The following is a 15614-nucleotide window of genomic DNA, read 5'->3' as shown; positions in this document are numbered from 1 at the left end:
TTATTCAGAAATCAATGTATTCAGTTAGAGATTTGATTTAATTTTAATTTCATCCTTTCAGTAAGTATTTATATTTTAAATAACAAATATTTTAAATAAATTTTTTATTTTCAATATTACTGTATATTATATTACATATTATTTTGCAAAATGTGCAACTCACTTTTTTTAACACACAAATGCCAAAAATGACATGAAAAATGTAGTCTATTAGTCCCTTACGTATTGCAGGCAAAGGATGTCCAGTTTACTCATTGGCCGTAGAATAATATGTGTGTTATTGAGCAGATGATGAAAAATATTCTAAAATATGGAATTTTAGCAAAGTTTCCTAAAATGTTGCCTGGAAAGGTGTTGAAGGTCATGGAAGGAAAGAGCGAGGTCATGATAATTCAGAGCAGTTCAACATTCTTCACTGTTGTTAAAGGATCTCCTAAGCTTTTTTGTTTCTGTTAACTATTTAAATTTGTTGCTGTGTTCATGCGGCCTCTTCCTATTTCGGGGAAAAAAAGGAAAACAATTTTTTTCTCTTCCAACTTCAAAATGCAGTTTTCTGTTGAAGAATAGTAATTCTGGACTCTTGCCTTTAGCAGAAAAACTTGTATTCACTGTAGGTGAAATTTGGCTCATTTCAAGTGAGATGCGGTTTACAGTAAAAATCCTTCTCTTCAGTGAATGAACTTTTTTTTTTAAGAAAATGTACTGTTTCAGTTCTTTGAAAGATATGGGTAGGATTTGTTAAAGTTACTGAATTTGAGGTTAGTTCCCTATTGCACACACTCAAATTACATTTTGAAGAGGATGTTTTGCATATTCCTAGGGAACCTGCTAAAGATTCTTTTTCATTCAGGACCACTTTCAAATTTTCGATGTCGTTTCATAACACACCAGGAATTGAAACATTGATGGCCCCTGGGTCCTGCCTCCTCTCAGTCTCTGTAATGGTGAAATAGCTAAAAGGAGCAAGTGGTTTGGTGTTTGGTTCCATATGGTTCCAGGTTTGCATGTTTATTTTGCTAGCGGTTTAATTCTTTGCATTTCTTCTTTGAAAAACAGTTGTATTTGGACAAAATCTCAGAAGCTTTCTGCCTTATCCCTCTTAGTACATTCAATAAAACTGTTGATCTTTATCATCAGTATAGTTTAGCGTCTGCTCACCAAAGTGATCAGAAATCTACCGGTAGGTACATACTATATTCTAGAGGTCATTAAATAAAATTGTCTTTGAGCATTACAAATATTCAATGACTTGCTGATTTGTTTAGATACTCCTACTTATATCGTTAGAACTACCACTAAGTATTTCAGTGTTAATGAGACTAGAGGATTACAATATTAAGGTGTTTGGGAGTAGTGAAAACTAAAATATAGATTATACTTCTATTTTGGGGATTTTTTTTCATCTTTATTGATATATAATTTACATACAATAAAATTCACCAATTTTAAGTTCACAATTGGATGAGTTTTGACCAATGTTTAAATTGTGTAATCACTGCCACTCTCATGATGGGAATATTTCCATCCTTCCAGAGTTCTCTCCTGGCCCCTTGCAGTCAGCGTCTTCCTCCACTCCTTGTTAATCGCTAATATGCTTTTTTGTACTAGTTTTGCCTTTTCTAAAATATTATATAAATGGACAATGTAGTAGGTAGTCTTTTTTGTTTGGCTTTTTTCTTCTAACTTAGCCTAATGCTGCTGAGATTCACCTGTGTTGTTTCTGTCAGTAGTTCATTCCTTCTTATTGTGAGTCTTCTGCGTGGTGTGAATATACTACAATTTGTTTATTAATTTATCTGTTAATGGCAATCTGGGCTGTTTCCAGTTCAGGGCTATCATGAATTAAGCTGCAGTGGAAATTCCAATAACAGTCTTTGTGTGAAGATATGTTTTGATTTTTTTTGAGTAAATACCCATCAGTGGGATTGCTGTGTTGTATGTAAGTGTATGTTTGACAGTATAGGAAACTGCTCAGCTGTTCTCTAAAGTGGCTGTACTGCTGTATCTCCCAGGAATGTATTGGTGTTCCACCTGCTCCACATCTTTGTCAACTCTTGATATTATCAGTCTTTAATTCTAGCCGTTCTAATGGGTGTGGACTGTTAGCTCCTTGTGGTTTTAGTTTACTTTCTCTTGATGATTACTGATGTTGGGCATCTTTTCCTCTTCTTATTTGCCATTCATATATCTTCTTTGATGAAATGTTTATTCAAGTCTTTTGCCCATTTAAAGAAACATTTTGTTTATCTTATTATGGCACTGTAAGAGTTTGTTGTTGTTTATTTATATTTTAATATTCTGGATACCAGTCCTTTAGCAGATAGATGTTTTGTAAATGTTTTCTCCCAGTCTGTTTTTTGCCTCTCCATTTTTCTAGCAATGCCTTCTAAGGAGCAAGTCGAGTTTATCAATTTTTTCATGCTTTTTTATATGTGCTAAGAAGTCTTTGCCTCATCCAAGCTTATAAAAAAATATTCTCCTGTGTTTTCTTCTAGAATTTTTGTAGTTTAGCTTTAACATTTAGATATATTTTAAGTTCATTTTTAAAGAAGATATGAGGTTTGAGATTTCGGAGAGATTTATTTGTTTGTTTGCATATGGACATCTGGTTATTGCAGCATCATTTGTTCAAAAGACTTTTATTTTCCTCGTTGTAATACCTTGGCATTTTTATTGAAAATCAGTAGGCCATTTGTGTGAAGGTCTGGTTGCGGATTCGCTCATTCTATTCATCTCTGTGTCTGTCTTTATATCAGTACCACACTGGCTTGATTAGTGTAGCTTTTATAGGAAGTCTTGAAATCGAGTAGTGATTAGTTGAGGAGAATTAACAACTTAACAGTATTGAGTTTTCTCATCTATGAACATGCTGTCTCTAATTTACTTAAGCCTGTTTTAATTCTTCTCAGCAGTTTTGTAGTTTTTAGAGTATAAGTCTTGCTCATATTTTCTTAAATGTATGCCTGATTATTTTGTATTTCTTGATGCTGTTGTAAATGGTATTACTTTTGTTTTAAATTTTTAATTGTTCATTGCTAACATATAGAACTAGTAGTGATTTTTTTGTATATTGACTTTGTATCCTGCAGCTTTGCTGAACTAATTCTAGAAGCCTTTTTATAGATTTCTTCAGATTTTCTATATAGACAATCATGCTATCTATGAATAAAGAGACTTTTACTGCTTCCTTTCAAAGTCTATGCATTTTATTTCTTTTTCTGCTTTACTGCATTAGCTGTAACCTCCTGTACAATGTTGAATAAAAGTGATCAAAGTGGACATTCTTGCCTTGTTTTTGATCTCAGAGTGAAGTATGATGTTAACTGTAGGGCTTTTTTTTCCCATAGATGCCTTTTATCATTTCAGAATTTCCTTTTTGTTCCCAGTGTTCCGTGAGTTTTATCATGAATAGATGTTGAATTTTGCCAGATTATTTTTTGTGTCTATTGATAATCATTAGTTTGTGAGGTTTTGTGGTCTGCTCATAAGTTGATTTTTCGAGTGTTAAACCACCCTTGCATTCCTGGGATGAACTTGGTAATGATAAGTTTATCCTTTTTTATATTGATGGATTCAGTTTCCTAAAATTTTGTTCAGGATTTTTGCATTTATGTTCCTGAGGGATATTGATTTAGAGTTTTCTTATGCTTCTTTCTAGTTTTGGTGTCAGGGTAATGCTGGGCTCATAAAATGAACTGGATATCATTCTCTCATCTTCAGTTTTCTATAAGAGTTTGTGTAGAATTGGTATTATTTCTTCCTTAAAAGTTTGATGGTGTTCACCACTGAAGCCATTTAGGCCTGGAGTTTTCCTTATAGGAAGATTTTAAACTATGACTTCAGTGTCTTTAATAGAATAAGGGTGTTCAGATTATCTGTATCTTCTTGAGTGAATTTTAGTAGTTTGTGTCTTTCATGCAATGTTTCCATTTCATTTACCTTGTTGAATTTATTGCAGTGAAATTGTTCATAATATTCCTTTATTATGCTTTCAGTGTCCACAGGATTTGTAATGATGTCCTTCTTTAATTCCTGATACTGGTAATTTGTAACTTTTGTTCTTGATCAGTCTAGCTAGAGTTTTATTGGTATCATGGATCTTTTCAAGGAACCAGCTTTTGGTTTTATTGATATTATTGTTTTCCTGGGTTTTTTTTATTTCATTGATTTCTGCTCTTTGTTTTCTTTATCCTATTTGCTTTGGGTTAATTGCTCTCTTTCTAAGTTCTTAAGGTGGAGGTCTAGATCATTGATTTGAGACCTTTCTTTTCTAATACAGGTACTTAATGTTATAAAGTTTGCTCTAAGCACTGTTTTAGCTGTATCTCACAAATCTTTACATGTGGAGTTTTTGTTTTTATTCAGTTCAAAATATTCTCTGGTATTTAACTAATATCTAATGCTTCCTTAAGATTTCCTCTTTGATTCGTTGATATTTTTAGAATTAAAAAAATTTTAATATGTGGGGTTTTTCCAGATACCTTTTTGGTTTTGGTTTCTAATTTGGTATTGTTGTGGTAAAAGAGCACACTTAGTATGACTTTTATCTCAAATTTGAGACGTTTTTTCTGCCACAGTTCCATGTGCTCTTGAAAAGAGTGTGTGCTCTGCTGCTCTTGGGTGAAGTGTGCTGTATGTGTTGGTTAGATCAAATTGGTTAGTAATGTTTTCCAAGTTTTCTGTATCCTTACTGATTTTGTGTCTACTTATTTTATCAGAGAGGACTGTTGAAATCTCTAATGGTAATTTTAAAAATTATATTATTTTAAATTTAATGAAAGTAGAAGGTTATGATGTTAAGATGCTTGGGAGTTGTAAAGGCTAAATTTTTTAAAAATTTATTTTAGGAAGATATATTTGCTTCTTAGGATGCTTTAGAATCACATAGACTTGTATCCCATTGGTAGTCCTGACACTTATTACCTTAGCAGCCCCTCTGAGGCTGGTTATTCTCTGGGTAGAGATAATGCAGACTTCTTATAGCTATTGTGGGAATTAAATGAGATAATATGCATAGAATTCTTACCCTGATACCCAGCATATAGTAATTCTTGAATAAATAGGAGTTATTTTTGTATTTTTTTAAACTTACAAACCAAGATATCAAATATATGTTTTAATATTTGATCCATTTCATCTGTTAACTTCTTTTTTTTTTATTTCACCTTTGGCCTGCACCATGGTCTTCCTCTTTGTCTTTTTTCCTTTTGCTTTCATATGCCCAACTTTTGTTGGCAGTGTAGATTGCCTTGACTGTATTCTGAAAAGGTTTTTTTCTTGACGTAATTTTACCCACTTTGGAGTCAAGTATTAAAGAAAAAGATAGGAGTGTTGATATAGTAGATAGACTTGCAACTGCCATAAAATCATCCCATATTACTCCACTGTCTGAAACGCAGTCTGTGTTCTTTTCCTTCAGATAAACCGAGAAAGCTGGTGTGCCATAGAGCCGTGCCCTGATGCAGCGTCTCTCTTGGCTCCTGCACGGAGCGCGGGTAAGCAGGTTTCCCAGCTCCCAGTCAGCTTGAAGAACTGACCCAAACTGTCCATTTCCTGGAGACACAGTCCCACTCTAACAGCAGATCATTTGACTGGAAATCTCCTTCCCTGGCGTGTTGTGCAGTAAATCAGAGAAAGGGGTGTCTGTGTGATTTGGGTTTGGAGGCATTTTGTCTCACAATTGAAAATGAGCACATATATGTAATTACCTCAATTTCATTTTAGTAGTCTTCAGTGTGGCTTTATGATCTGTTAAGTCGTCTGTGAAGGCATGTGTGCTGTGCATATAGATATGATAAAGGTTTCTTAATCTGGCAAAACTATAAATATATATTATTAAGCATGAAACCTGTGCCTCTCCATTTGGCTGCACGTTGAAATTATCTGGGGAGCTTTAAAAATATACCGATGCCTGGGTCTGACCCCCAGAGATTCTGATTTAATTGGGCTGGGGTGTGGCCTGGGCCTTAGAATCTTTAAAAGCTCCTTTGGTTAGTCTACTGTGTAGCCAAGATTGAGTTGAGAACCATAAACTTTGCAAGAATTGTCAGCAATTGAGTCTTTCCTTAAGCCCCCCTGAGGTATTGGTAACAACAGGTGAGGGTCAAATGCTCTCAAGACTTTGCTTGTTAATGACACAGCACCTGACTTGTGGTTAGTTAGGAGGCCCAGCTTTTTACCCAGGTTTAGCCACTAATTCACTGTGACGTAAGGGGTGTTCTCTGATGTCTGTGGGCTCTTGTCGTCCATCTCTAAGGCATGGCTGCATTTCCTCGGGGTGGGGGGGGGGGGGGCTGCTGTCTGACATGGTGGGTAACTGTCCGTCCCTGTGCCCATTCTTGCAGCTGCTGTGTGGACCCCGGTAATTTGCATTCTGGCCTACTTTACCCAACACCACCTCTGTTTACCCTCCCAGTTTTTACCGACCTGCTTTAAAGATGAGTGGGGCATCATTTGCTGCTCTTTAGAAACAGTTTAGCAGTGGATGTCCTGCAGTAGTATTAAATTTAAAGACAGATTGTTAAATCCTTTATCTCCAGAGAGCTTTCCTACTGATTCTCAACTGACTTTACTCCAAAGGAAGCATTGGAAACAGATCTGAAAATGTTTTTCTCCATTTTTGTCTCACATGGAGAAAGAGGTTAAAGGATATTGTTATGCTATAGTTTTGTTTAGGGTCTCCGCGTATTACAGGATTGACTCTGTTCACAGATTTATCTGACACTTCCCCCATCCAGCCCCCTAGAATCTTCTACTTAAAAGTATACTCCCTACTATGTTTTGGTTCCTTAAACTGTTTGGAGTTTTTCCTAAAAGTGTAATTACCCCCAACCACCTAAGAAGTGAAACTGTCTGGCATGTAAAGGTTAAATGAGGTTGCTTCACAATTTGGATATTTACACAAAGTTTCTCCACATGCTGCAGTTTTTCTCATTTAAAGAAATGACTTTTGAACCCCTGAGCATTTTCCCCAGGACATAATCTTGAATTTTGTTGGTTCCTTCCATACTCCAACCCCAAATGTAACTGCTTTGGTCTTTTTAGAGTGATTCTTTCTTTCTTTTTTTGCTGAGGAAGATTTGCCCTGAGCTAACATCTGTGCAAATCTTTCTCCACTTTATATGTGGGTCGCTGCCATGGCATGGCTGATAAGTGGTGTAGGTCTGTGCCTAGGATCCAAATCCACAAACTCAGGCCCCTGAAGCAGAGCACACCAAACTTAAGCACTACACCATGGGGCCAGCCCCCTAGAGTGATTCTTTTTAAACCTTAATTTAACAAAATCCAAGCTCTGGATTATGGTTCTGTACTTCAGACCTAAGATTTCAATTTTAGGCATAATGTTTTTGTGAATTCTAGGTACTTTCAGTCTTGCAAGTTTCTTTCTTTTGCTTTATAAACACAGCTCAAGAGAGCAATCATGTTAGACTAAATAAGATACTATCTTTTAGAATCACTTTGTATATTCTTTAATTCTGGATAAATATGAGATAGCATTATGATTAGCATGGTTCAGCAAAGCCTAGTGGGTGCTGTTGGTATGTTCCTCTCCTTCGTCAACTATAATTTGTTGCATGTATGTAATTTTAAACCCACATGACCAGACAGAGCCTTAAAAAATACACATTTTTCTTGCTTTTAAAGCACTAATGGCTCAGGGCCCAAAAGTTAGAGACAGATTTATATATGGGTCATAAAATGGCACTGGCCCACCTCAGGTAATATCCTTACGGTGGGATGCTTGTGGAATCACACACCATGGGTTAATGAAGCCATCATGTTTTTCTCAAACGCCTGCTGTGTGCTGAGGCACGGAGTCCTGGTTACTCCATGTATAAATCGTTTGTAACTGTCACTACAACTAGTTTAGGGAGGTGCTAATCATCCCATTTCACTGGTGTGGAAGTGAAGACTTAGAGGGGTTAACTTACTTCTTGCCTGGGCTCTTTCTGCTAATAAGTAGTCAGACCTAGATTTAAGCCACAGAGTCCAGCCCTGAGACCAGCACTCGTTGTTCTTTTTATGCTTTCGTGTGCTGCTCGGCGTTATTCATCAGTAAGGGGCCACGTAGGAAGAAAGGAAGATTTCATTCACTTTGAAAATGTACCAACATGTGATGTAAAGTGTAATTAGTTTTGCCTCTAGGGCCCCCCCATCTGTGGGGGTTCCAGAAAGGCATCAGCTCCATTGCTCTCCCTTTCTCCTTGGTTTTACTCTTCCCTCCTCCTTAACTCAACAATCAACATTATATCACACAGCAGACTCTTTTCCCAAACTTGGTTTCGGGTCCCTTGTAGTGCTGGCTTGGGTTTATTTTCTGGGTGAGGTATTCCTCCCAGGGCTGGAGCTGGATCTGCCCTGTGAATTTTCCATTAGAATGTCTTGAGCTGGTTTGTTTTCCAGTCTGGAATTTGGACGTGGTCTGTTAGACTGCCAGCTGGACAGCCAGCAGCTCAGCATAGTTGCTGTGACAGCCCTTTCTTTTCTTGGCTAGCCCCCCGATTTTCCCCTCAACCACAGAATGGAGTTTTTGATTTTTCCAAGTGGGGAAAGGGGAAGAAGTAGAAAGATCACACCCACCAACTCCACCTAAGTTAGTGCATACTCTGAAATGTGAAAAAAACCCTCCAGAATACCCATGATTTCCAGTCTTTTAAAGGCAGGGCTATTCCCATTGAACTACTAATATGCTCAGAAATACTTTGGACCAAGAATGAAATGGACTAATTTCTTTATTTTTCTTTAACTGAAACATTTTGTATTAATCTGTGGGCCCTGCCTCACTTCCTGTGGCATCTGTGTACTTCTGTGTTGGAATTCTCTCTTAAAATCCTCATTTCTGCTACGAGATTGTAAACTGCCCCCTGCACGCACACGAACACTAAACGTCTCTTTTTATTTGGATCTGTCCCCAGACCTACTCAGATGCCTAACCAATAGAGAAGGTAATGTCATTGACAAGCAGTTCGTGACCTATACCAGTGCTGTGCCTTTCCGACCCTTCCTCTAAGATTCCTGGCTAGTCCAGAGCAAATAATTTATTAATGATCAGTTACTAGTTAATTTAGATAAGAGCAGCTTCCTCTTCTGATTATCTCTCCACGCTTATGTTCACACACGTATAGTTATTGTCCCAGCATAGACTTTGAGAATTAAAAGAGACACTGGGGGTTATCGAGTTCAATTTCCACGTCCCCATCCGTGTAGACATCTCTTCTGAAGCTTCTTGATGCAGTCATCCAGCCTTTGCTTCTGCCTGTCTGGGGAGGTGACACTCGTTACTTTATGAGGCTGCCAGCCCATTGCCCAGAGCCCAGTTACGGTGTGGCTCTGTGGCCTCCACTCAGTGGGCTTTGTCTGCCTCTGGACAGCACAGAGCACATCTGCAGCTGTCCTCAGACGCAGTCTTCAAGCTCATCTTGAAGCTGCATCTATCTCAAGTGTTTCTTCTCTTGTGACCTCATTACCACGCATGCATTTTTGTTTATTGGTGTTTTAATTTAAACGTTATCTAGGAACAAACAATCCTGTGGGTGCGATCTAGCTGGCATATAGTGGCAAGACCGTCCCCATTTTGGATTTGGGTACACTGTCTGTTCATAGAGCCTAAAACTATTAGTGTCTTTTTTGTTTTGCCATCACTTTGTACTATCAGCTCCTCCTGAATGTGCTTTCAGCCAAAAGCTCCAGGTAGAGGCCTCATGAACTGCTAGGGAGCCAGGTTATCCACTCTGTCCCTCATCACTTAGTGTCACCTGCAGATTTCATGAGCACACATGTATGTGTGTCTAAATCACACATAAAAATGCTGACAAGAGTGGAGATGCTTCACTCTTACCTTCAAAACTTCTAGAAGGAGGTTGATGTCTACCTACTAATTGACTTCTTTGGGTTCTTGGTTTTATCATGTGCAAGTATTTTTAACTCTCTCACCAGGTCACATGTCCCTTTTGTTTACAAAGTTAATAGGAGAGAATGGATTAAATACCTTGCTCATTTTAATATACTAAGTCTCTGGAATTCCTTCATGTGCCAATGTAATATTTCGTCAAGGCCACTTCCATCTGGTTCACCAGAGTCCCTATCCTAGTTATTGAACTGAAAACAGATTCTAGATAATACTTTTTTTCTCTTCAAGTACAGTATTCCCCCGATGTCAGATCTGGTTAAGGTAGGAGAAGTTAAGTAATTATATTGCTGTTATTACTCAGCAGAGCCAGTAAGTTTAACACACTGATACATTTATTAGCTATGCTCCCCTTTGTCTTTTGTCCCAGTATTTTGATAAAGTAACACGTTTCCAGAAAGAACTTAAATCTCAAAACAGAAATTATCCACAAACCCTATCACATACTTTCCTAGTAAGGACTTCTGATTTTGGTAGCAAAAGAAAAAAATTCTCTAACTACCAGGAGAAAAAGATTCCCATTTAAATACCTAAATGGTGGGATTTATGTGGAATTATGCCTTTACATCATCATTTTTATCTTCTTGTCCCTATGGTTTACATGGCAAAGTCCTGATTGTACTGTAATAACTGTGTCAACCTAGAGTTGGAGCACCAGAGCTGAAAGCTACTAATTTGACTGCGTCCTTTACAGCTTCTTAATGAGGGAAAGGAGTGGGGAAGGGAGGTTAGTTGGTGATTTAAAAGGCTGCTTGCTGGAATGGAAAGAAACTGAATTTTTTTTTAAGTATTGGTTGAATAAATTTTTTTTTCAGAATGTGAGAACTTCCTGGATGTTGGGCTGGGCAGAGATTGTGCCTCAAAACAAGATGTCCTTAAAAGACAATCCGGGAGTGATTCTGACCTCTTCCACTCACCCAGTGAAGAAGTGGACAGCATCATCTTCTCGAAGGTACTGTTTGGCTCAGTACGTGACTCCTGCCAGTAAGTTGTGATCCTGCTAGGCTTGCAGGGCTTCATTCCAGTTCTTATATGATCTCGGAGAAGTGTAAAAGTTCCCTTTTGGAGAAGGAAGCTCCAGGTTGCTGGGGGCTTAGAAAAGGCATTGGCCACTTTATTTTCCGTAGAATCATGGCTGGTTACATGCAGGTTAGGAAGCTCACATTGAAGCCTAAAGAAATGGACGTTCCTTTGGGGCGACTTAATTCAGATGATGGTGAATGCTTTTCAGTGGGCAGGAAGGGACCGCAGCTCAGACTGTGTGATGTCATGTGTATAAACTAACCACAGAGTCATTTTTGAATAATGTGTTTAGGCCTGAAGCTCACTGCCGAGCTTGTTGATATCACCCTTCCTCATCTAGCCTGCCTAATTGGAACTTTCTAGATCTCTGCCAGGGAACCCAGGCTTTCTCCCTGGTGAAAAGGCAAGCCCATCCGCATGAATCACCTTGTGTTGTCATATAATTTGAGGCTCTCTAGGGGCTGGGGGTGTGGGATGCTTTGCCTTCTCTTGCTTCTGTTTGTGTCTGGTTGCAGCAAGTTCTGCTGTGTCTCCTAAGAGAGGGCTTTCCCACAGCAGGAGCAGCGAATAAGAGTTGTCACTTAAGCGCTGCAAGTGGTTGTCTTAACAGCGCGAGGGTAAAGGGGCAGAAGCACGCTGGCAGCCGTGATGGTACCTTTCTGAGGGTCAGAAGTGGTGGGAGCAGTCAGTCGTGTCAGTGGTGAACAGTTCTCCGAGACAGTGCGATGATGCTGTGTTTAAAGGCTCTGCTAGGAGGGGACGCTTACCGTTCTGGGATTCTGGTCTGGGGCATAGTTAAGCCCCTGTGAACATACCTCCAGCGCTTTGGTTTCGTTTCTGTCCAGCGGCTCTCATGTGCCCGTTTGGCCTTTGCTGACCCTTTGCCACCTTGTTCCTTGTCCTTCTGTTGACTGTCTTCCAGAGGTCCATGGAAAAATTCATGGAACGTCAGGATTCCTGTCCTTACTCATAGGCGGTTGACTCAGGGCATCCTGTAAAGTGAAAATCCACACGCTGGGAAGATCTCTTCCTCTCTGAAGTTATTTAAAGAGAGGGAAGCCAGTATGGTATCTTAAAAAAATAACAGAATTTGGGTAATTCCCACTATGATGTTGAGGTTTTCATTGTAAGGACTTCTAAAGTGTCCCCTACCCCAGGGGAATACCATTCTGAAGGTGCATGTCTCTAAAAATCCCTGTTTTTGTCTGAGATAAATAGATTAGATCTTATCTTGAAGCTCCAGCCTTAAAATTGAATCATTGATAACCACTGAAACTGGGTCGTGAATACATGGGGATTTGTTAAACATTTATGTATGTTTGAACTTTTTCATAGGAAAAAGTTATTTTAAAAATTGAAAAGTCTTCATGCCTTCAGGCACTAAGTTTTGTGGGGGAAAAAAAGTTGAGAAGTCTTCCTTAAGTTAGTCTTTAGTACTTGCTTGCCACCTCCTAGTACATGACAGCGTGTCCCTGGATGTTACCATCTCTGCAGAATGGTGGTTACTCCCGGTCGCTACTTGAGCGGTTTTCCCAGCTAAGTAGGGGTAGAATTTCCTGTATTCTGTCTTCTTATTCAAACTGCCAAAGGCACTTAGGAGGCAGTTCAGACAAAAGGCCCGTGTATATTTAGCCTCTTTTTCATGATGACTAGACAGGTACAGGTTTTAGAAGTTGAAGCGTACTCCCCCATTAACTTTCAGCCACATTTCATAGCCGGGTTCCTCGGAGAAAGCAGACGTGGTGGGTGCGTATTCCCCTCTTCGTGTGCATGCGAGGGTGTCGGGTAGCTTAGGACCAGATGAGGAGGGCTCTTCCACTTACTACTGCCACTCTCCCAAAGCTGTTTGTGAGCAGGAGAGGTTCTGCAGTGAATGTTTCACTAGCGTTAATACACCCAAGGGTTTACATAGCATAGGAGAGGGCAGACGCAGACTGATATTGACAACATGCTTGTCATTCGTGAGGCACTGAACTGAACTTTTTACATGTATGCTCTCATGTCGCGCTGCCAGCAACCCTGCGAGGTGGGTGGGTTTATCCTTTTTGTACTCCTGAGGAGCTGGAGACTCTGGCTGGTAAAGGTGATTACTCAGAATTACTCAGCTGATAAGTGACAGAATTGAGATGTGAGCCTAGACCTGACTTTAAAATCTCATTTTCTGTTGTTTTGCTCTCAGTCTGCAGACAGTTTAACAGGCAGTGATTTATATAGAAGCATGCCCGTGGCAGACAGGCCATCGGCGACTTCCTTAAAAGTCTTCCTTGGTTGTCATCCACGCAGCGTGTGCTGCAGAACATCAGGCTGGCCCAGACTTTTTCCCCAGGCTCTAACCCTCCTCTCCTCCCTTCTCTGAAAAAGTAATCTGTAGACAAGGCATTGCAACATCCTTTTCTGCGAACCATGAGTGGTGCATTAGGTCATTTCCTGCAGCCATGAGTGTGACTCTGGCCCTACAGAGGTCTCTAACGGCCTGCCATGTTTGTCACAAAGTCCTCGCCTTAACCTTACATTTCCATTCAGTATGCCTCCTGGTAAATAGGACTCTTTGGTGAGTGTTACGAGCTTCATGCTTCTTCGTAGGAATATTTGCTGATTGCTAAGGTCTTTCTTTTTTAGATCAACAGCATAAAATTTAGATTTTGCTTTTAAAGTGAGAAGAAATCTTAAGATTCTTTTTGGCACTAGCTAAGAGGGGAAGTACAATTGTAAAACAGATGATCTAGGCTGCCATGTTATCCAAAAGGATAATTGAAGTCCACAGAAAATAGTGAGTTTCTGCCTTTTTTCCCAAAGAGAGAAAAATCAGAGCACTTACTCCTTGTTTTTTCTCCAAGTTATAAGACAAATCCACAATTGATGTAGAAAAAAACAAAGTGACTCCTGTAAGATGCTGAACCTTAGGTAGTATTCTCTCTTCCACATGCTGTAGTTTCCTCGCAAGTACGTGATCACCAAGCCGAAAAATTACCTTTTATTTTTTAACCTATTAGGGATAAGATAAATATATTCACTGAATCCAAATTAGAAAAACTCTAATTGCTTATGCGCAAGTATTGAAATTACTAAATTTCAGAAGTGTGAAACAGGGATAATGCTTGCTATCAGATACTGAAGATTCTTAGAAAAAATATTCCACATAAATGGATTAAGGAATTGGCATATATTAGGTGCTTAAAACATGAGCTATTATTTTCCAAGGCACATAGCACAGTGTCATATATATAATGTAATAGATAATAACAAATATTTGATGAATAAATGAATGAAAATTAAAGTATTTTGGCATGATGCCTTCAGGTGTAGCAATAAGATACAAAGTGGGTAGCTGTTTTTGTATTTCTATGAATGAAAGTGTGTGTGATGTTTACAACTCTCTCCACACACATACGTCATTCCCGTATAGTGTAGCTCTGGTCAGGGAAGCCAAGCAGGCATTTTTCCTCAACATTTTATTAAGAAAATTCTGAAACATACAGAAGAGTTGGCAGAAATGTGCAGTGAACACCCAATACCTAGATTCTACAGTTAACTTTTTATTGTATTTGCTCTCTTACGTAACTGTGTTTCTGTCTGTCCTTCTATCCACCCTCCAGTGCATCTGATTTCTTTGATGCATTACAAAATAAGTTATTGATATCAATACACTTTACCCCTGAACACTTAGAATTCAGTGTTTGTGTATAGGGTTTGGGGTTTTATTTTTTGTAAAATTTATATACAATGAAATGCACAGTCTCAAGGTACCATTCACTGATTCCCCCCCCAGCTTTATTGAGGCATAATTAACAAATAAAAATTGTATATATTCAAAGTGTACAACATGATGTTTTGAAATACGTATACATTGTGAAATGATTACCATAATCAGACTAATTAACAGAGCTGTCACCTCACATAGTCACCATTTTTGTCTGTGTGGTGAGAACACTTGAGATCTACTCTCTTAGTAAATTTCAGGTATATAATATATTATTATTAACTGTAGTCACCATGCTATACAGTAGTTCTCCAGAACTTATTCATCTCATAACTGGAAGTTTATTCCCATTGACTAACATCTCCCCATTTCCTCCACCCCTCCAGCCCCTGGTAACCACCATCCTACTCAGTTACTATGAGTTTGACATTTTTAGATTCCTTGTATAAGTTAGATCATGCATATTTGTCTTTCTTTGTCTTGCTCATTTCAGTCAGCATGATGCCCTCAAGGTCCATTCGTGTTGTCACAAATGGTATGATTTCCTTCTTTTTTAAGGCTGAATATTTTCTCTATCCATTCATCTGTCGATGAATACTTAGGATAAGTTTCCATATCTGGGCTACTGCAAATAATGTTGCTATATGAACATGGGAGTGCTGAGATCTCAAGACAGTGACTTTATCTCCTTTGGATGTATTCCCAGAAGTAGGAATCCTGAGTCATATATGGTAGTTCTACTTTTAATTTTTTAAGAAACCTCCATACTGTTTTCTGTACTGGCTGTACCTCTGTGACTTTTAATAAATGCTTTCATTCTTTGTAACTCAAGCCCCCAGGAGGATATAGACGGTTATCGCTATTTTGGGATGTTTCTTCATGCCCCTTCCCAGCCTGTTTCCTCTCCAACCCCCCAGAGACAACAACTGTTCTCATTCTTTTTTCCACCACAGATTGATTTTCCCTCTTTCAGAACTTCATATA

At 38.7% G+C, this 15614-nt stretch overlaps 1 protein-coding gene across 23 annotated transcripts in view; it reads left to right on the top strand.

Annotated features, from left to right (window-relative positions):
* AKAP13 (A-kinase anchoring protein 13) overlaps positions 1-15614 on the top strand; it is a 323232-nt gene that overhangs the window by 225088 nt on the left and 82530 nt on the right. For all 23 annotated transcript variants that reach the window (XM_070618286.1, XM_070618278.1, XM_070618307.1 and 20 more), the window contains 2 exons: positions 5420-5495; positions 10723-10859. In XM_070618286.1, coding sequence (XP_070474387.1) covers positions 5420-5495; positions 10723-10859 — 213 coding nt within the window. The remainder of the gene's footprint in view (positions 1-5419; positions 5496-10722; positions 10860-15614) is intronic.

This window comes from Equus przewalskii, chromosome 1, assembly GCF_037783145.1.
Source record: "Equus przewalskii isolate Varuska chromosome 1, EquPr2, whole genome shotgun sequence".
In the NCBI taxonomy this organism is placed as follows: domain Eukaryota; kingdom Metazoa; phylum Chordata; class Mammalia; order Perissodactyla; family Equidae; genus Equus; species Equus przewalskii.
This window is presented reverse-complemented; position numbering and strand designations above follow the sequence as displayed.